Source organism: Xyrauchen texanus, chromosome 8 (genome assembly GCF_025860055.1).
Source record: "Xyrauchen texanus isolate HMW12.3.18 chromosome 8, RBS_HiC_50CHRs, whole genome shotgun sequence".
Classification (NCBI taxonomy): domain Eukaryota; kingdom Metazoa; phylum Chordata; class Actinopteri; order Cypriniformes; family Catostomidae; genus Xyrauchen; species Xyrauchen texanus.
The window spans coordinates 11,132,110-11,155,437 of record NC_068283.1 but is presented as its reverse complement, the minus strand read 5'-3'; the positions used below and the strand labels follow the sequence as shown (position 1 = coordinate 11,155,437).

General features: G+C 37.7%; 1 protein-coding gene and 1 pseudogene across 1 annotated transcript; one reads left to right on the top strand and one right to left on the bottom strand.

The window, feature by feature from the left end:
* LOC127648249 (rho GTPase-activating protein 44-like) overlaps positions 1-15,072 on the top strand; it is a 111,016-nt pseudogene extending 95,944 nt beyond the window's left edge.
* Positions 15,073-19,891: 4,819 nt separating this feature from the next.
* LOC127648257 (RING finger protein 222) lies at positions 19,892-22,970 on the bottom strand. Its single transcript, XM_052132843.1, has one exon. It carries the CDS (start codon positions 22,916-22,918, stop codon positions 22,325-22,327), a length of 594 nt encoding a protein of 197 aa, XP_051988803.1. The 5' UTR covers positions 22,919-22,970; the 3' UTR covers positions 19,892-22,324.
* Between the last annotated feature and the right edge of the window lie 358 nt (positions 22,971-23,328).

Here is a 23,328-nt window from a genome sequence, read left to right as displayed (position 1 = left end):
TGCATATTTGTACAGCAACTTTTAAAGACCAACTGAACTTGATTGTCATCTAAAATAATTTTTTGCATCATAATGCAATTTATTTTCTGAAGTAAAGGTGATTAGATTTAAAATATTATTTTTAAAATTTTCTAAAGTTTGTTTTCTGAAAGTGAACTCGGCATTGGACAAATAGTTCTGATAGTTTATATTCTTGAAAAAAGTGTAGAACATTCTGAGAATGTCATTCAGACAGCTTTTTTCATCTACAGAACAGGGTAAAGCTAATTTAAGTTTGTGTAAAGAAAAGGCTTTACTTTTTTTTTTTTCGTTTGTAATTAATTATTTTATTTAATGCTTTATTCATTTGGTAATTTATTTAATTTAATACAGGGAATTTTGTTTAGTGTTCCAAAAGAGCACACTGAAGCTTTTCTCCTAGTATTGTGTATTTATTTGCACAGAAATATATGTTTTTTGTAATATGGGTTAATTCCATTACTGCCGTCTATTATTTTGAATGGTGTGGAACAGGAACTTTATAAATAAACAAATGTCTACCACGATTACATTAATTACAAAGAGTGGCCATTCATTTGTTCTCCGTGCACTTGTCGATGTGCATGATTCTAGATATTTGTGTTGCACTCCTGGAAGTTTCATGTTTGTAGCATCAGACTATACGCCATTAAGATCAATCCATAATTACGAACAATAAATTGGCTTTCAAGGATGTATTCCTTGTCATCATGATAACACAGGATAACGAAATGTTTTTTTTCCAAAACTGTTTTTCTCGTCATTTGAAGTATCAACATTTTATGCGCTACAGTTAAACAGAAAAATATTGTGTCGATACTTGTGAAATTTTTGCGATAATTTGCATTTCCATCAGTTTTATTTTGAAACTTTTTTCGCAAAAATAATCCTTGGATGGAAATGTAGTTAATGACACTTTATGGGAATTTGTTATATCTGTGTCCAACTTCATATTTGTGAATTATTATAAAAAAGCTTTATCTGGTGAAATACAGTATATACAGAACACCTCATCTGGTGAAATATAAAGGCTATTAAAAAGCTTAATTTGGTAAATACCTTAATAGAGATTATAGTAACGGAGTCAAGTCTCCATTGTTTAAGGGTAATATAAAATTAGGTAACAGAATAAATAGGTTTATCAACTTTTGCATTCAGTCAGACTTTTTGATATTTTGGCACAAATGCATCTGGTAGAAGATGGCCAATTTAGGAAAAACTGCTTGATTCCTCTCATCGTTTGAAACAATGAATTAAACTATGCAAGGGGTAAAAATATGACCCAAACTACATTTACATTTACATTTATGCATTTGGCAGACGCTTTTATCCAAAGCGACTTACAGTACACTTATTACAGGGACAATCCCCCCGGAGCAACCTGGAGTTAAGTGCCTTGCTCAAGGACACAATGGTGGTGGTTGTGGGGCTTGAACCAGCGACCTTCTGATTACCAGTTATGGTGCTTAGACCACTACACCACCACCACTCCTACATTAAATACATGTTTACACAGCAAAGAAATACATGGTTGGGCATACACTGCAAAAAAAAAAAAATGTCCTACTGAGAATCTTTGTTTTACTTTCTGTTAAAAATGTCTAAACTTCCTTAACAAAGGGGAAAAAATACTTGAGAACTATAATGACTTTAAACAATGGGGTAAGAAAAAAATTATTAAAAAAGAAAAAAAAAAAAACAATTTCCCCATTGAATCAGGTTTATTTTATTTATTTATTTACCCCATTGGCAAATAATTTTTATTTTTTCTTGTTATAATCATAAATGTTACTAAATCTGGTTAGATTTGTCTGAAAACAAAACAAGAAAATAAAATATTTAGCTTCAAATATATCTTGTTTTAAGAATTTTATTTTTATCAGAAAAAAACAACACTCAATTAAATGATTTGTTGGTGTTGTAAGCAGTTAATGGTAATATCAAAGGGGTCATGAAATGCTATTTTTCTTTTTTTTCTTTTTTCTTCTTTTTTTTATGTATTTAATTTTTTTAAGGTCCACTGATAATGTCAGTCAAGTTTTTTGCTCTTTTTAAAACTGTTTAGTAATAAATTATAATTTTCCACCATGTTTCTGGCCCGTTACTGAAACGCTCGGCTTTGTCCTCTGTGTCTCCTTTAAACTTCAATGTAAACGCCCACTGTTCTGATTGGCTAACATCCAGCAGACCTTCAAATTCAGCCATATTTGAAACTCAACTGGAAAAGAATAAACAAGCGCTCCATAACATTATAAAACTATATTTCAGGGTTTACACATAACACACATCCAACACATTGTATTCGAATATATACACATCAGCACCATAACTATCAAACAGTCATGAAATTTGAAATATTCATGAAATAAACTGTATAATTGCGGTTTTGTTGACAAGTCCAAGTGTTTTAAACTGCTCCATTCTTCAATAACAGTTCTTTTGCAAAGCTTAGCCGCACAAACATTCCATTGCACGGTGAGCTGAGGCACAGATCGCCAGAAACGTATCCAAACGGTCAAAGACGTCCAGCTAATGCTTGTTTACATACACCAACAAAAACAGCAACACAGCAAGATGCAGAGTAGATGAATGAAGCAGAACGGAGTCTCCTTTTCTGTGTTGTAACTGACACCCCATCTTTTAAAAGTGGTCAAAGATGTCTGTGTAATGCATGTTATGTGCACAAAAAAGTTCAAGAAAGTCCAGATGGGTTACTTTTGGTGTTCAGGGATTGTTGGTCACACTAGGCCTGTCTCTCCCTCTCTATTTTATTAAATGAATTGAGCGCCAGTGGGTGGGGACAAGGGTGTGATGACCTGTTCTGGGTGTGTAAATATAATGTCTTGTGACATCACAAACACGCAGTTTTGAAATTGAGACTTTTCAAACTGGTGGGAACTATAAATGCCCTTTTTAGACTGGGGCGGAAGTTTTGAGTTCTGAAATGTACAGTATATTTTTATAGTACAGTTACTATTTTCTATTTCATGACCCCTTTAATGAATGTAAATGTTTTATTTTAAGAACATTTTACTTTATTGCACAACAAAAAATGTTGGCACTGTTGGATTGCAACATATGTCAAATGTACAATTTGGTTCCTGAAGCAAAACTAGATGAGAACCACTAGGCCAGGGGTCGGCAACCTATGGCACACGTGCCAGCACTGGCACACCAGCAACAGTGAGAGAAGAGTAGAAAATGACACAACCATTAACTAGGAAAATAAAAAATGGCACTCTATCTCAAAAAGGTTGCCGACTGCTTAATAGAGTTTCCACACCCCTGTCTACACTCATAAGCCTTCATTCAAAAGTCCTCAATGCAGGGAACTGCAGCGATTGAGTCATAGATGTGGCGGGTACGTTCCAAACATAGCCACATAGATGCAGATATTGCAGACTCATTCTCTGCATGTCTACACAGCTATATATGTAGTGGGCTCATATGTCCATATGTGCACATATAAACAAATTTATCTTCCCCAGAGTTGACAGAGAGGCACCTCAATAGAGCTGTCAGTGTGACAAACAAGCTCCACATGCTCAGTTATATTAAAGATGCATGCAGTGTGTGTGTGTATGTTTGTGTGTTTGCTGTGCAAGGGCACTCAATCCCCCTCCTGCTGACGTGGATGAGAAACACACTCGGTGCAAATCCACCTTCACATGTCTTTGGAAAAATAGTCACACCCACACAAAAGGAAATGGAGAATTGATTTTTAATGATGATGGTGAATGTTGAAAAATTGCCTTTTTTTCCCAGATTATTCCCTGTAATCTGAGCAATTAGCAACAAAAACAACATCTATTTTGTGTAATCAAGTTCTTTTGGTCCCTGTAGCCCATCTGGTGGAGTATTGCGCTATGTACACAATGCCATGAATTTGATTCTCAGGGAACACATGTGCTGATAAAATATGTTGCGTGAATATACCGTAAGTCACTTTGGATAAATGTATAATTGTAAATTACAAAAAATGATTGCAGCTAATAAAGAAAAAAACAGCTTAAACCATGGTGTACTGGTCTTTAACTGTCCAAGATGGTTTTTGAGCCTGGCCAAGCTGGTGTTTAACTGGACTCCAAGCATGACCAGCTGACTAGTGCCAAAAACACTCTAAAATCAGCAAAACATACCATCTAGACCAGGCTGGGAGACTAGCAAAACACATTAGGCTGGTTTAAGCTGTTTTTTTCATCAGGGGCATCAGAAGTTCAGCTAGCATAGCTAGCGTAATGTAAATTTAGAGACCATCAAAACCAGCAGCACATCCATGTAGCACTAAAGCCGCTATTCTAATGTTTTATTGGTAGCAATGGGGAAGTGTGAGGAGTGCTTGAACACTGTTTGTCATAATGAGATGGTGGGCGCAGACTGATGGCAGGCAGTCATGTTTGTCTCTCTTTCCAGCACTCTGAAGAGCAAGGAGCTCTCTCCTGTGATTGGCCACAAGGCTATGCAGGCATCAGGAGCAACAGTACCCACTGTCTGCGGTCAGCAGAGCCAGTCTCCACACTCGGCCGAGCAAAGCCCCCACACCTTACGCAAAGGTTCGTCCCACTGGGGTTCCTGTTTAATCATTTTAATAATTTTATTTATCATGAAGTGTAAGGATAAAATTCTTTCAGGCCCTGTTTACATCTGGTATTATCACAATTATAATATCAGGTGATCCAATCACCGTTAACAGTTTTTAAAATTATTTTTAATTGATTACATTTTTTTGTCATGATTATTATTTCATACTTGTAGAGTTCACATCCTGAGAGGATGATGATGTCATTATTTATAACAGAGTTATTTTTTTATTTATGGAATTGTAGATTTTATATATAAAATAATTGTTAAAAGTAATTGTTTCCACACATTAGTTTTCCCAAAAATGAAAATTATTTTATTTACTTACCCTTATGTTGTTCCAAATCCATATGACTTTCATTCTTCAGCAGAACACAAAAGGAGACATTTTAATGAATGTTGCATTTATAAACTGAACTGCAGCCAAACTTTTTTATCTGTATTTATCTTGCCTATACTTTTACATGTAAAACAAAAAAGGTTAATACTGTGTTTATTTAAATAAAATAGTATTTAATTATGTTAAAAGAGGTATTTAAATGACATTTTCAAGGTCTGACCATAAATTCCTTTTTAAGATCTGGCCGAAGAACAAACATGACCTCACATCCTCAACTAACACATAGGTTTTGATTAAATTTACTTTGAAAATAAAAACATACAAAGTAGGGGTATTGATTGTGAAAACTGAGAAAGAATATTTAGATCTGCTAAAGTTTGTATCTTTGTCAATATACAACAGTTAGTTCCAGTCCTCAATTCTGATTGGATGAGAGACGTTCCATGAGCACACGATGGCCACGTCATCTATGGCTGAACTTGGTTGAGATGCGGGAAACTGACAAAGCCCCCTTTCTCAACGCCCCCATCTCCCAGCTCAGTCTATTTGGCGACACTGTTGAAGACTTCACCCAGCAGTTTTCAGTGGTGAAAAAGCAGACGGAGGCCATCCAACACATCCTACCTCGGCACCGGTATACATCCAGCCGAGCCTCGTCTGCTCGCTGAGGGCATCCCTCTGCTACGCCTTAACCAGGGCACAGCTCTCAGCCCCCGGCATAGAGCTACCCGCAGTAGTGGGGGCGGCTGTCCCCCTCCACCTTAAAGGTATATGTAGACGCTATAGTGGCCCACCATGATGCAGTGGACGGTAAGTCCTTAGGGGTTTCTAAGAGGTGCCCAGAGGTTTAACCCTCCCAGGCCATGCCTGTTCCCCTCGTGGGATCTCTCCATGGTCCTTACGGGCCTTCAGAGAACCCCCTTCGAGCTAAGTGCCCTCTCCCAGAAGACGGCCCTCCTGATTGCGCTGTCTTCCATCAAAAGTGTTGGAGACCTGCAAGCGTTCTCTGTCAGTGACACTTGGCTGGAGTTTGGTCTGGCAGATGCACATGTCATCCTAAGACCTCGACCGAGCTATGTGCCCAAGGTTGCTATGACCCCTTTCAAGGACCAGGTAGTAAACCTGCAAGCGCTGCCCCGGGAGGAGGAAGACCCAACCTTATCGTTGCTGTGTCCGGTACGTGCTTTGTGTACCTATTTGGACTGCACACAGAGCTTTAGACTCTCAGAGCAGCTCTTTGTTTGCATTGGCGGACAGGCACTCTTCCTCCACAGCCCTCTGGCTTGCAAATTCAGCGGAGGAATTTCCGACCAGACCCACTATGGGTACTAGTTACTCTGCACTGGAATTGGTGCTCCATAGGTGCCGGTTATCACGGTAACCCCCTGTGATGTATTTTCCACTGTACCCCTTGGGCATTATCCTCTGCCCCGGTTGCCGTGTTTGTAGAACTCTTCCCTCATTAGGCAGGACCTACCACTGCGCTACTTCCATGTGTGGTGTAATAGGGCCACGTGACGTATTTGCCGCATTTTCACCTCCTCAGCCTGGGCAGGCTGTGGTCTCCGCTGGGTCTTTTCCCTCTGAAAGAATAGGACTGGAAAAGAACACCATTCCTGATGCGTGTTATAGCTAGATGGCCCCAGCCACATCTAACACTCTATGAGGAGAAACATACAGAGAGAAAAGGGCCGCGGCTAGCGCAGCCTGCTCCCATGCTTGTCACGTCGCTTGTTCCCACCCCTCAAGGGAAATCCTTGGTGATGCCGGGAACCTAACAAAAAATGCCTTGGTGGGGCATTGGGGAAGGTTACGTGCAGTCTGATGCCCATGCTCCTTTGGTACGCTATAGCTTGATGCACCAGCATCTCCAGATCAAGTAACATGGTTCAGTGTAGGTGGAGCTATTGAATAGGGACCCCTTGTGTCACTACAATCAACACAACGTCGAGTGAGTGACAGAAGGGGAACGTCTAGGTTACTAGTGTAACCTCCGTTCCCTGATGGAGGGAACGAGTTGTTGTGTCCCCCTTGCCACAACACTGTAGCAAGCTGCTGTAATGGCCGAACCTTATTCTCGGCTCCTCAGTGCAGAACCTGACTGAACAGATGTACGATCCCCGCCTTTTATAACTGTATGTCCAGGGCCAGGACATGCAAATTCTGTTAGCCAATTTGGCATTGGACTTTTTCATATTCAGAGGTATCCAAGGCTCCCGAAAGAAGCCCCTTGTGTCACTACAGTCAACACAACGTCTTGTTCCCTCCATCAGGGAATGGGGGTTACACTGGTAACCTAGATGATTGTATGCCTTCAGAAGACTTGGAATATGATGCCTGAGTCTCATGGACTTTTTAAGCTTAAAAATAAGTCATGGTCAAATATTATTGTATTGAAATCAGCGATTGCATCATTCTTTAAAATATATCCTTGTGAATTCAATGTAAGAAAGAAAGTCATACAGGTTTGGAACAACATATGGGTCAATAAGCAATTAAAAATTTGGGGAGGACTGTCGCTTTAAGCGTGTAGGTGAGACATTGTCCGTTTTATTTTTAGTTTTGTAGAGGTCAGAGGGGCCTAGAGACCAAAAAACAACAACAATTAAACCAATAAACAAATACAAGTATGGACTCAAAAATGTATTTAAAAAAATGAATAGGATTTTTACCTAACACCCTGAATACTTTACCAAAATACGCTGCAAAAAAATTGTTCTTTAGTATTTTTGTCTAGTTTTCCTTTAAAAATACTGTACATTCTTAAAACAAGATAAATTTACTTGACAAGTAAATTAAATATTCAATATTTGGTCTTGTTGTCAGAGAAATCGAACTAAATGCAGTGACTCTAGTGAGGTTTATGCTTAAAACAAGAAACAATTGAAACAATTCAAAGAGAAAATTTTTTATTTTTCTTACCCAATTGGCAGATTTTTATGCAATTTTGCTGATCAAGTAAATATTTCTTGTTTTAAAAACAAGACAAAATACTAATTAAGAAAAAAAATTTTTGCAGTGTAAGTATTTTTCGGCATGAATTTGGTTTTCACACTTTGTGTGCAAATGACTAGGATGTCATATATTATATCTCATGCAAATAAATTGTGTTTTGTTGTTGTTGTTGTTGTTACTGCAGCAAACTATCTGTAGTAGGCCTTATCATTTATTGTGTCCTGGTTGAGGGATCAACTTACTCCAATTTCACCTTTACTGTATTTCTGTCCACTTGCAAACACCCAAGATGGATTTTAACACCATGTGTAAACAGGTTTGAAGAGTCATTAAGAGTTACATGTATGCAAATTTGATTTTGTGTTCTCTCTCTCCCTACAGCCTCAAAGAAACTTGCCCCTGTGCCGCCCAAGGTTCCCTACTGCCAGTCGGGGGTGATGTCAGACCAATCCACAGGTCAGCCGTCTCCGGTCAGCCTGTCCCCCACTCCTCCAAGTACCCCTCCCCTTACGGTCTGGGCTGTCCCCCTGGACACTTGTCCGCATCTTCCCCTGGCCAGACCCCGTTAGGGGGACCCCATTCATTGTCCTCTCCACCCTTTCTGACTGGTACACTCACAAAGAACCGGCCTACCACAAAGCCCAGGCAGAGACCCAGTCTGCCCCCTCCCCAACCACCCACCGTCCCCCCTATGGCCCCCCAACCCCTGGAGCAGGGTCTACTTGACGGATTGTCCCCCGGGGAGAGCATGTCCACAGGTAAACATGCCTCAGTTACAACATCACGAATGGGGGTCCAGCATCCCTCTCTCAAACTGTCTGTTTCTCCGTCCTACTCAGGCGATGGACTATAAGGATGCTGTCCCCTATGATAATTCGGTTTAACCTTTATGTATCATAATATGGGGTGACTATAGATTCAGTTACCTTTAAGATGTACAGTGCAGTATATTATTATTTTATAATTACTGAATGTTGCATCCTAAATATGATATTCTAGTTCTACAACTTTAACAAAATTATGAAACAGAGGGAATTCACTCTAAGCTCAGGGATGTACTATACGTTTGACTGAAATGAGAAGTGTGTTATTTTTGCACCACTAGCAGCACCAAAATGATTGGCTCTTTTCAAATAAGCTTCCCAAAAACTCTCCCTTCTCTCATTGTTTGGACAAATAGGTGCTCACCACTGGTTTTGCCCGTGGTGACATGTTACAAAAACCACAGTGTTCAGGAAAGTCAGCATACAAGTAGTCTAAAAGCCTCAGATGACGTGCCAGTGGACCTCTACAATCTGTTCACTGACAACGTAATGCATATAGTTCACCAAAAAATGGCAAGTGTTAGCTGACAATCGCCAATTCCTCTATGATTAGATGGGTTAATGCAGTTTCTAGGAGTTAGTGGCATGTAGTTTTTGAAAGATACTCAGTTTTGTTTGAGGCACTTAGTAGGAAGTTATCAAGATATCTACAAGCAGAACTATAAATTCCTCTTTTTTATTACTTTTGTCTGTTATATAATCAGTAGCTGTGATGAACTATTTGATGGAAACAATCGAGACATTTTCTGCTATTATATTTCGGTGCGGTCTGTACAACCATTTACGGAGAGTGCCGTGCCATGAATTTAATGCATATTTTTACATGGAACTTGTATTGTGGTATAATCCATTTCAGACAAATCAGCCTGTAACATTTAAAAACAAAACAAACTGTGACTGGTCGATTTATATGTCAGACGATTTCTTTCTGGGAGGTTCTTGGGAAGAATAACCAACAATAGAGCGTAACAGTGCCAGTCCACTTTTTCAGCCGTCTTGGTTCCGGCTGTATTTTTCCCATTCATTTTAACCATAGGGATTTTAATAAAATCCTTAAACGTTTATTTGAGGCAAAAATGCATTTGTAAATTGGACAGAAGTACAAAGGAACAAGATGTCTTTCATGAGGGCATGAACTACAATCCCATGAAGCATTGCGAATGATGTACTCAAATTAAAAATGCTCATCAAATATAAAACTATTGATTTAAAATTGATTGGCCACCTTTGGAGCTTTTAAAGATTTATTTGTTATTATTGTTCAAAATTAATTTGCCTGTGGAAAAAATTAATGCGATTTTTACTTCCGGAACCGGACTTTTGCACTCCTTATGGATCACACTCTATTATGAAGTCTGTTTACATGAGACTAACCTACACTGAATTATTATTATTATTTTTATTTTTTAAATGTTAACGTAAAAAATTTGCTTTATGTGCATACATCTAAATGAACCTTTTTTATATCATTATTTAGTAAAAAATATTATTGAACATGTCTGAATCAACCTGACAACATTAGAAGTAGTAACACTTTTTAGTGCACAAATGGCCTACTTATAGTTACACATTAAACAGGGATAGAATGAAGTATTTAGCATAACAAAAAATATTACACACTTTACCTTTAAAGGGATAGTTCACCCCAAAAATGTAATTATCTTATTTACTCACCCTCATGCCATCCCAGATGTGTATGACAATCTTTCTTCTGCATAACACAAATTACGATTTTTAGAAGAATATTTCAGCTCTGTAGCTCCATATGAGTGGTGTCCAAAACTTGGAGTCCAGTGGTTAAATCCATGTCTTCAGAAGTGATATGATAGGTGTGGGTGAGAAACAGATCAATATTTAAGTCCTTTTTTACTATAAATCAGCACTTTCACTTCCAAACTCTTCTTCTTTTGTTTTTTTGTCGATTCGCTTTCTTCGTGCATATCGCCACCTACTGGCCGGGGCTGGTCAAAGGTGGAGATTTATAGTAATAAAAAAAAGGACTTCAATATTGATCTGTTTCTCACCCATACCCATCATATTGCTACTGAAGATATGGATTTAACCACTGGAGTCTTATGGATTACTTTTATGCTTACTTTATAGGCTTTTTGAAGTTTCAAACTTCTGGCAACAATTCACTTGCATTGTATGGACCAACAGAGCTGAAATATTCTTTTAAAAATCTTCATTTGTGTTCTGCAAAATAAAGAAAGTCACACACATCTGGGATGGCATGAGGATGAGTAAATCATAAGAGAATTTTCTTTCTTAGATTAACTATCCCTTTAAAGTTCAGTACCAGCCTTAGTTATAGTCTCAATGTCAGTGTGATGCTGTTTCCTCTCAAGTTAGGTTCTGTGGTGTTTGTTTCATTTAGTGGCCCGCTGTGTGGCACTGATTGTATGTTGTCTCATGTGAGGCGTGTCTGTCAGTCATTCTTCTGAGCACTGATTGATGTGACTCTTTTATCCCCTGTCATCGTTGTGCACCTTGCAGCTGTGTGAGGCCAGGGACTGAGTGTGGGCTGAGTGTGAGGGGGACATTTAGGGTAAGCCAGACCCTGCAGTGCCCGTGTCATAGCCTCATGTCACACCGTCTGGCCTGGTGCTGTGGCTGAATCTGGGGCCTTCTGCAACCTTGCTCTCTTTCTCATATCGTAACACTCTCATTTCTTTCCAAGTCGTTGGGCTGTCCTTGGTTTCATCTTCCTGTCAGTGTAGTCTGTGCATGGTGTGAGACTGGTCTGTGCATGGCTTACACTCTTACTTTCCAGAGCAACATTACACATTTGCTAACGTCGTCGCTTCTGAAGTTCATCTCAATGCCTCGGGCCCTGACCTCACATCCTCCATGCCTACTCATACCCCCTCCCAAAAGCCCCACCACCGCAAACTCTCTCCAAATCGAATCCATCGCAGAGCACCAATGAAACTCTACGCTATCCGCGTCCATCTCATTCTTACACAGGGGATATCATCACAATCAGAATACAGTCCACCAATCTGTATAGTCCACTGACAAGGTTCTTACTGTTACCATATGTTCACTTTGCAACCACCTTGTTGTCTCTGTGTGGAGTTTTTTTGGTCATTGTGATCAGTGTTGGGGATTATATTCACACCGAATGTGTATTTGCACTGAACAAAGCTAGATGCAGAGCCACCAGTAGAGCAGAACGCAGATGTCTTGAGAGGTGTTTTTAACAGTTAAAGTTCTTTTTAACCTGACATGGCATCTAATAAAAACACAGCTCTCTTGGGCAAGATGCTGAAAAAGCAGCGAAACATGGCACAACGGTCAAAGACATCCATCAAGCAAATTTTTACATGGGAAAACTATTGGTGACGGATGGATGCAATAACGTGTTCAATGTGGACAGCCCTAAATGCATATTGTTTGTATATAAATGCAAAACTAGTTACTTTTTCAAATAAGTAATGCACATAGAATTTTTTTATGGACTATTACAATTGGAAAACTCTCCTTTTCCCATACTGTAACTGCAAAACTCTTACCCAATTGGCAAATAGATTTGTCTTGTTTTAAGCATAAAGCTCTCCAAATTTAGTTAGATGTAGTTTTAAAACAAGCAGAAAGAAACCATTTTTGCTGCTTAAGTTTTGTGTTAAGAGCCTTCAACTTTGCCGTTGTCATGAAAATCAGTGTACAAGACCACAATTGGCAACTTTTTGTCAGAATCGATACATTTGATTATGCAATGCATTGTTTCCCACAATATTGGTTCCTCCTGTGTCTACATTTACAGTATGTCACCTCTCTGCCACCCATTAAAATGCCCATTTTCTTGGTATATTTGTTCTTGTATCATTTAAGTTTATCAAAACACCTGCTAGCCTGCTAATTGAGAGGCTCTCAGCTAGTTGAAAAAAAGTAACGCAAAAGGTAAAACATTACTTTTTGTAAGAAGTAACAATGTAACTGACTGATCATGCTGTGAATTCGGCGACAGGAGGTCGAAAGTCCTGTTGCTGAATTTGGTCTGTGTTTACCGAAATTCGAATCAGTGCCCCCAGTGGCTGAAGCTGGAAGTGTTGTTGAGGTGAAATGTCCACAGAGGGGCACCAAAAGCGAGTTGTATTTTTAGTTGAAAATGACGTAATTTAGTCAACAGGAATACATATTTCATGAGTCCTACTCCGTAATCCTTAACTAAAGAAAAAGAATATAAATATTTTAGAGTAACAAAGCATCTGCCAAATCACGTTCACCATTTTTTATGTGAACGTTACTAGTTCCTGGTTTCTATAGGACTAGAACCCGAAGATTGCATGTGTAACGGGCTACCAGCAGTTCCAGAGGGAGGGTAAACACATTTTAATTGACGCCAAAAATGTCTGTTTGGGGATTGCACATGTCAGTAATTCGGCAGTATATGGGGACAATTTCCAGGTACATGGACATCCGGAAGTAGCATGTCAATTTCCTGTGATCATGTTTGATATAACCTGATTAGCATATTTAGGAGTAATGTGTGTAACTTTTAAAAGTTGCGTTCCCCAACACTGATTGTGGTTTGTATGAACTCTTATTGTTTCTGTTATTTTACTTTCTACAAAAAAAATGACAAAAAGCTTTATGTATTACTTTCTATTTTATATGACCCTATTAAGGATTTTGCACTGAGGCAGGAGAAGAGAACACTAGTGGCTTCAAAGGAAACAGATAACTCCCCTTTCTCCTCAATGACTCAGTGTGACAGAATCCCTGTGTAGAATGCCCAAAAATGATCTTATGTGCCCCTCTCCTGCTACAACACAAATTCAACACCCTTCGCTGACTGTGCCTCTAACAACGACCTGGGAACTGAATCAACTTTTGCTTTCTCTCTCCTTTTGTCATTTTCAACATCCTCATCATCACCACTTCCATCATGTCTCTCTATGTTTTAATGTAAATGTCTTTGTCACATCGCTCTGGCCATAATTTTCCATGATATTCAAGCAGATATCTTCAGCTTGGAAATCCCCCCCATCAATGTCAATCTAGACAGCCTGCTGGACGAGTTCAGGGTGGTCCCATGTCGGAGCTCCTTTGGCATGGTCAGCTCTCCGGAAAGGGACTCTGAAGAGGAAGGCCAGAGCACCACGCTTTGACCCCTGAGCCCACCCAGCAGCTTGCCAGCCTCGCCGGAGCTCCCCCGATCCTGCTGGCCCCGACTGGAACCCCACCCAACCCAAACCCTGGAGTCCCACCTCACCGGCACCACAGGAGAGGAGATACAAGATGCCAAACACACAAAAGGTGCCATAATAAAAGCAACAGAATGGATTTGGTTCATATTTCTAGTGGAGGAACCTGGAGATTTGTCTTATAATCCCTGTTTCTCTTTGAACAATTCTGTCTGTTTTGTTTCGTCGTTGTGTTTGATTTTTTGGGACGTTTTTATTTCTGCCATATCGCAGCTGCAATTACAATATAATACACATATGAAGCAGTTTGCTGACTTCAAAGGAACCTCATGCACTTTCTTGTGCTGGAGGCGTGGATCTAAGACCCACACTATTGGTGAAGAGTCGGCCTTCTATGTTTTACCTACAGGGTCCAAGGAGATGCCATACCATACTCTTTGTAGATGACTTGGTGGCATATAGCATGCAGGTTTATTTCATTCTAATTTTGCAATTTGTCTCATGCTCTCTTTCTCACTTTTTCGCAACCCCTCTAACCTACACACTACAGGCAGTACATCCAATTATTCTGATTAATAGTTAAACTGATTTGCTTTTATCTGTATTTGTGCAGGAAGGGAACACTGAAAATTTCACATTACAGTTAACGCACAAAATAAATTCTGAAATTAAGTGTACTGTGGTTCACCCAAAAATGTAATTTCTGACATAATTTACTCACCCTCATATTGATCCAAAACTGTATGAATTTCTGTTTTTTTCTGAGGAACATGGAATGCCTTGAACCAAACATGATTGGTGTTATCCAGTTGATGCATCTCAAGTCAGCATATTTGATTTCAGAGTTTCACCATAGGAAGCACTTTAATTGTGGCAATTTAAATAACTTTAATTTCGGCCTGTTTATCACACAAAGCAATCATGTGACTACAGAAGACTTAATGGAATATTCCGTCCCAAAAATGAAAATGACCTCATCATTTACTCACCCTTGTGCCATCCCAGATGTGTATGACTTTCATTATTCAGCAGAACACAAATTATGATTTTTAGAAGAATATTTCAGCTCTGTAGATCCATACAATGCAAGTGATAATGGTCCAAAACTTCGAAGCTCAAAAAGCACATAAAGGCAGCATAAAAGTAATCCATTCGACTCCAGTGGTTGAATCCATGTCTTCAGAGGTAATATGATAGGTGTGGGTGAGAACAGAGCAATATTAGTCCTTTTCTCCTAGGGATTTTTCTTTTGTTTTTGGATATTCACATTCATTGTGAATATCACCACCTACTGGGCAGGGGGTGGATTAACCCATGTGCTGTGTTGAAAAATCATCTTGTTTTCTTCTAATTAGCACAGGTTTTGTATTTCTTTTTGGAGATTATTCATCGTAGGCCTCACTGACCTGAGCTTATGCACCTCAGTTTTTGAGTGAAAAAAGCTTTATTTGTGGATAATTTTGGCAATAATAAATAAAATATGAAAACATTCTGTACTATATATCACACTTGTGTGCTTTAATGCAAGTAAGTTTGATTTGAAATGCTTTTATTTTGTACAAAATGGCACAAAGTCACACTTGTGGTGTTCCCGGTCAAAAATGACCTGCCATTGAAAAAGAATGGAGGAAGATCAAAAATAAGAGAAACATTGAGTGTTCAGCAGCATGTTCATCATGTACATGTTCACAGAAAATAAGGGTGAGTAAGTGATGACAGAATTTCTGTTTTTGGGTAAACTGTTAATTTAAAAAGCCGATAAAATACAACACAGACCCTGCAGTCAAGGTAGGCCATTGATAGGAAATCCAGGGTTCCCATGATCATGGAAAACCTAGAAATATCAGGGAATTTTTTTAAGTGTGACTGGAGAAGTCATGGAAATGATACAGTTTACACAGACATTGAAATTGCTATAATGAACATAAATATTTCTAGAAATTACACCATAATCACAAAAGTCAGGGAAATCATGGAAATTTCTTTAGAAGGGAACCCATGGGGAACCCTGGAAATCTTCAATATTTCACATTTTAACCCCCCAAAAAAAGCTTGTGTTTGGGACAGACCATTACAAATAGGAGTGTACGCTCCAGATTTTTTCATAAGTAATGTTTTACTTTTGGTAACACTTTACATTAAGGTTGTTGTTGTTGTTACCATTAAAAAACAACATTAGTTAGCATGAACAACAATGAACAATTGTATTTTTATTAACTAACATTAAATGCTGTCAAAAATATATTGTTCATTGTTTTTTCATGACACCTAATGCATTAACTAATTTTAACAAATGAGAGCTTATTGGAAAGTGTTACTGAGACTTTTGGCAGCCACTAGTACCAAGATCAACCATTGGTTACACTCTAAATGCTCTGCTTTGCATTTTCTGTTGTCTTTCTGCAAACTTTCATGTCCTCCAAAGTGCTTGAAACGCAGTGCCACGCTATCCCTTATGTATATACCAAGACTGTATATAAAGATGTGTAGATAAGTGTCAATGAGAGGACAAATGTAAAGGCAAATGTGAATTATATATTCATAAATGTTAAATGCAATGTTTATCTTGTATAGAGATTATGTTCTAAGTATTATTTTGTCCCTGAACACTTTCTTTCAGGTTCACATAGCAAATTAGTTTTTGCACTTTTGTAAGCCATGAACTATATGTAGACATATGAGTGCAGATGTATCTAAAATCTAGGTAGAGCTATTCCTTAGAGAGATTTTATCCCTAAACCGACCTCATCGATAACAGCCTTAATCAAAAGTAAAGTAAACAACATAAACTGTATAAATAAATACTATTATTATTAGGGAATATATTAAAAAGTCAACTGATTATATGAAATGTATAACCTTAGTATTGTATAGCAACTGGTGGATTACACAAATGAAACTTACCCATGCAAATACAGTAACCCTAAAAATGTTTTGGGACACTTGTAAGACACTTTAAAATGTCTGAATTTCATTGCGTTATACTGACAAAAAATTCAAACCATGTGGCATTTGCAAGCAAATAATGTTAGACCTTTTCACAAACTTTTTATCTGTTGTTTTATCATTTAAAACCTGAAAAAAAAATATTTTTTTGGTTAAATGTTTTACCTAAAAAGTGCACTTCTGTTATGTTTCTTCAAAATAAATGCCACTTGGTTTGATATTGTTATCTAATGCCATAAAAAATGGTGTGTTCCTTAAAGGGATAGTTCACCCAAAAAGGAATCTCTCATCATTTACTTACCCTCATGACATCCCAGATGTGTATGACTTTCTTTCTTCTGCAGAACACAAATTAGGATTATTAGAAGAATATCTCAGCTTTTTGGTCCATACAAGTGAATAGTGACCAACACTTTGATTCTCAAAAAGCACATAAAGGCAGCATAAAAGTAATCCATAAGAGTCCAGTGGTTGAATCCATGTCTTCTACAGCGATATGGTAGGTGTGGGTAAGAAATATATCAATATTTAAGTCCTTTTTCTATTTTATATCTCCACTTTCAAACAGCCTTCATAATCTCTTCTCTCCTAGGGGTTTTTCTTTTTTTTTTTTTTTTTAAGAAAATTTGAAAGTGGAGATTTATAGTAAAAAAGGACTTTGAAACGTATCTGTTTCTCTTCCACATCTACCATATCGCTTCAGAAGACATGGATTAAACCAACGTTCTGGTCACCATTCACTTGCATTGTTTGGACCTACAGAGCTGAGATATTTTTTCTAAAAATGTTCATTTGTGTTCTATAGAAGAGAGAAATTCATACACATCTGGGATGGCATGAGGGTGAGTAAATGATGAGACCATTTTCATTTTTGGGTGAACTATCCTGTTAAGTGTCCAAATATATTTTGGGCCCACTGTATAGTGTATCTCCCCATATTAATGGAAAGATATAAATGTATAACTTGGCAGGGGTACTTTTTTGAAATATCATCTAAAAAATATCAGGCCCTAAAAAGCCTTGGCAGAAGTGTGGTTATCTATTTCAGTAGACAAATCTACCGGAATACTCTGCCATGCAAAGGCAAAACCAAGTAACTTTGAAGCATTTTGTCTCAGTTTCAGTGTTGGTGTAGTTACCATGTTTTGTCTTTGTATGGTAATACTGGATGCTGCAGTTTCTAATGTCTGAACTTACCCAAAACCTGCAGGACTTTACTTAGTTTAGTCTAGCAACAACATTTGTTCACTTCTGTTCTTAACTTGTGGAAGGAGTGAGCGCTACATCCAGTATTTGTTTGAATACAAGGAACTTGATTTCCAACAGTGGAATAGCCATGGCTTACTTACTATCTTTCTCTCTTTGAATAAGCATTAGTGTATTTCAGGGACAAGAGGACTTTTTCTGCTGAAATCTGTGATATGCCTCAGTGTGTGTTCTTTGATCAAAAATAGCCTGATGATTATTGGTGACTGAGTACTAGTTGTAGTGATTACACATTGATAATTGCAAGTGCCCTGACGTTCAGTATTTATAATACAAAGCTAACGGTGAGTTTTGTGCATACGTGGGGTCATGTCTGTGCCGGTTCCTGTGGTGTTCTGTGAGGAGGCAGTCATGAATGTTGGAGTGTGCTGGTTGAATGTGATTTAGCCTTTCATGTGCACCAGGGTAAAGGCCTCTTGATACCTTATAGCAGCTGCAATAGACGCATGGTTTATTTTCTTTAATAAGGTGACACTTTCTGTTAGCAGTCATCATGAATGCTTATGTAATTGTAAGTGAAGGTGTGGGGAGGGTTTTATACAGTATGTACTGTACATGTATTGCCATTCCAGTTCAGTTCTGCATATGATATTACATGCTTTTGTGATGAGTTGAAAAGGCACAGAGTATAAATATGATCCTTATTTCTTTAATCTGTAAATTAAGTCAGTCTTTGTCATTTAATGTACGTATTATAAATATATCATCAGGTGTATTTCTTAAATTATTGGTCACAATATATTTTTTATATATATATATATATATATAGTTAATTAAATGTTAAAGAAATGGATGTAATAGCCAAGAAAATGCTTAAATAGTACAAAATCTGACCTGTCCAGTTGGCCCACACAGAATCTGCATGGCTGAATCTAACAAAGCCTATCAAAAACTTTTCCAGGTCATGTTTCACCCCAAAACCAAAAGATAAACATATGACATTTTATAGGTTAAAGGTATATTCCGGGTTTAATACAAGTTAAGCTCAATCGACAGCATTTGTGGCATAATGTTGATTACCACAAAAATGTATTACAACTCGTCAACTCGTCCAAACAAAAAGGTAAAAATCGAGGTTAAAGTGAGACACATACAATGGAAGTGAATGGGGCCAATTGTGGAGGGTTTAAAGGCAGAAATAATTGTCCTTTTCTTGTTAAAACTCATGTATTTTTTTGAGCTGTACAGTTGTTTACATTCATTTTGTATGGTCATTTTAGGATTTACAGCATTAAGTTGTCATAGCAACGAAGTGGTAAAATTAGATATATCTATACACAGAAAAGGAAGCAATTTTATCACACTAAAATAATGTTAACATGCATATTGTTTGCATCTTGTGGCTGTAATTTTGAAACAGTGAATATTTTTATGGTAACAGATTGGCCCCATTCACTTCCATTGCAAGGGCCAGATTTTAAGTAACACAGATGTTTGCTTTTTATAAAGAAAAGGAGGTACACATTTTTCTACCATTATGCCACAAATGCTGTCTGTTGAGCTTAACTTTATTAAACCCAGAATATCCAGGTCATAAATTATAATGAAAGTAAATTAAGAATATATTTAGGACTATTTAGATTTTTTGAATTGTGAATTTACTGTAATAGCAATTAAGCATATTTTGCCCACAATCTCATTACTGCAATATATACTGTATATATATATATATATATATATATATATATATATATATATATATATATATATATATATATATATATCTTACATATTATTGAAAATCACATTTGTTTTTTGTTTTTTTTCGTTTGTATCGCATTGCCTTTAAATTTATTTATATTTTATTTAATTGTTTTGTTTGATTTTGGATTAAATTGTTTTCATGAGATTTAAAAAAAATATATATATATTATTTGGCATTTTCTGCACTGTTTGGGGGTACATTTTGCATACATTTAACAGACATTTACATTTAAATGGAAAAATGTGTTAAACAGATTCTTATTTTATAAATGTATTTATTAAATCAACACATCAGGAGTACAGAACTTTGTGAAAGATGAAATTCTGTGCAGATCTGCAGAGATCTGTACAGGCCTACAGAGTTTATATAAAACCTTTTGTTGTTCTTCAAAATTGCGTTTTGATTCCAGGAGAAAGATAATATGATGACAGGTCATAAAATGCACACATTATGAAGAAGAGATGTATAAAGATGGATTTATGTCTTCATTTATTTCAACATGAAATGAAATATCCAGAGCAGAATGGAAAAATAAACCATTAATCTTTTTTAAACAATTATAATGGAGACAAATTGAACTGATGACTTCAAACACATCTATTTCTCAGTACCTGTCAGTTGGATCTTACCCCTTTACATCATTCTGTAAAGATCAGATGTGACATAACATAGCATGAATTCAGTTATTCCCTTTAGATAATCAGTTGTGTGTTTCTGTTAAAACGTTACCAGCTAATAAACAAGGTAGACAAAGACGGGAACCAGGAATGTGTGAACAGGAGCTTCAAAGGTGATGAGTTCATTGTCAACATTTTACAACCCTATCCATCCCTGCTTACCCAACTAATGTACAAATCTGCCTGTAAATCACACCTTCCTCAGCTTAGCATATCAGTGGAAGAACACAGTGTGTACTGTGAAGCCTGCCGCAGTCCTTATCAGAATGTCAGAAATGCATAGTTATATATTAAACTCTACATTTGTAATACTTCTGGTTTAAGTGCCTTTGTTTGCTTGTGTACTTTTAAAAAAGTGTTGTTCCTTATATTATACTGTGTTGTTCTTATTTACTACGGCGAAGTCTCAGCGATGTGCTCAAATTTGCCAAGACAGAGTTCAAAATTCTTCCAGGTCCTTCTTTACCTTAAATTCTATAATGTATGGTAAACAAATTACATTTATCCTAAGGAATTTTCGGAGAAACATCTGAGAAAAATGGTATACTTATATTCTGGGTTCAATACAAGTTAAGCTCAATCAACAGCATTTGTGACATAATATTGATTACAAAAAAAATTCATTTCGACTTGTCCCACACTTACAATGCAAGTGAATGGGGCCAAATTTCGGGTTTAAATGCAGAAATTTGATGCTTATAATTTAATAAAAGCACTTACATTTATACTTATGTTAAAATTCATGAATTATTTTAACTGTAAGGTTGTTTAAATCAAAGTTTTTACAGTCATTTAAGGGTATTAGGATTAATGGTGTTACATCGTCATTACAATAAAGTTGTAAAAATATGTTATATTTTTACACAGAAAAGGTTAGTCAGCAATCTTCTCACTCTAAAGTCATGTTAACACACATATTGTTTATGTTTTGTGGCTATACATTTGAAACAGTTGAGTATTTTAATGTTTACTGATTGGCACCATTCACTTCCAATGTAAGTGCCTCTCTGTAACAAGTTTTGGGACTTTTTTAAAGAAAAGGAGGGATGGGTCTAAATACATTTTTGTGGTAATCAACATTATGCCACAAATGCTGTTGATTCAGATTCCATTTAAACCTGCTAAATTCCTTTAAGTCACCTGAACAATGAAAAGGCACACTTGTCAATAGGTAAAACTGCTAGTGCAAACATGTCCAGCTGAGTTTCTACATTGAGATTGTAGAGCTATGTCACAGAAACAACCACTGACTTGAGCAGAATGTGCACTTTCAGTCATTTAAGGGCTGAAACTCACTGAAGAAGTTCTCTAGCTGTACAACAAGAATTTCTAGATGAGTGAGGGTGTGTTTCATTCCTTTCAAGCAATGCAAGCAGAAGAAAAAAAGCTCACTGAAGATACATAGCACCCTTTCCTCATTCTCCAACTTTCTGTGACCTTGGTTGTTGTAACTGAATCCCACAATGGTCTCTCCAAGATCAAGTGACAACCAGGCGACCAGCGCGTCTTCACTGCGCCAAGTTAAAAAGGCCTGTGTCTTCTAACAGTAACTTCATAAGAGAGGCATGATCGGCTCAAGAGTGTCTTCAATGGTTTTCTTCTGTAGCAGCTTTGAGGATCAAAACAGATTTGTTCATCTATGCTGTAGCACATCAATATAAATTAAACATTTTGATGCCAGAAAAAGCCTTGGAAATAAAACCCTGTTCTTCATAAACATTCATTGTGACTTGTGAAACCAGTCTCTTTTTTCAATAGCTTATGGCAGTCCAGGACAAAGCAAACAAACAATACTTGTCTCAAAGCAGTGGATCTTGCTTAAGGTACCACATAAAACTAGTTTAAATAGGTAAAAGTGTGCTTTAAGCCAACAGAACCCATGGCAGTGTGGCGGCCACCAATGCCAGTAAGGTGAAAGTGATCATTAAGACCAGAAGGCAACAGGAGATGGTGCAAAACCTGCATCCATTACTGTTGTAGTTCCGTTGCATGGCTGAATTTGTCCCAATGTTAATAACATCTTCCTCTGCCATGGGTCGACCAAACTCACTTATGATGAACACTTCTGAATTGTCTCTGGGACAGATGAGTCTTCTTCTACACAGTCTGCATGAAATCCTTCTTAGACATCTGAAGATACAGGTAAGACTTCGCCTATGGGACCCCCCAGCAGGGAATACAGGAGTGGGCTCTGATGACACCTCCAAGGTTTTCCCAGTCTTCTTGGCTTCAACAGATGAAACTGTGAATTCGTGGAGCTTTTTGATGAATGTAAGGTGTCTACAGACGGGACATATGATATTGTCCCGTTTAATGGGTCCGCTTGGGCTGGTATTTACCAGAGTTCGCACTAAGCAGTCGTGGCAGAACTGGTGCCTGCAGCTGAGCGTCCTGGCGCTGTCCGACAGACTCTCGTAACAGACCGGGCACTCGTTGTCCTGAGCTTCCTCATCCATGCCTCCGGTTTCAATAATCCCAGATGGATCCTCTGGACTCGCTTAGAGGTGCTTGACTGGCGTAGGTAATGAGTAAAACTACACTCCTGTCAGACAACATGCGCGCGTCACTGCCGACACCTGTGACGACGCGGCTTCTGTCATTTTTGAAGAATGTTGAAAAACTTGATGAGCTGCTCACTAAAATAGAAGAAGAAACTAGAGGTAAAAATTACACAAGAATATTATCTGTCCGCGGGTGTGGTGTATTATAGATAGATAGATGGATGGATGGATGGATGGAGAGAGAGAGAGACAGACATAAAGATGATAGATAGATAGATAGAGAGACAGACAGAGAGAGAGAGAGAGACATAAAGATGATAGATGGATGGATGGACGGATGGATGGATAGATAGATTGATTGATTT

Excerpts from the sequence above, each read along its gene's own strand:
- LOC127648257 (XM_052132843.1), bottom strand. The coding sequence starts at position 22,918 with ATGGATGAGGAAGCTCAGGACAACGAGTGCCCGGTCTGTTACGAGAGT.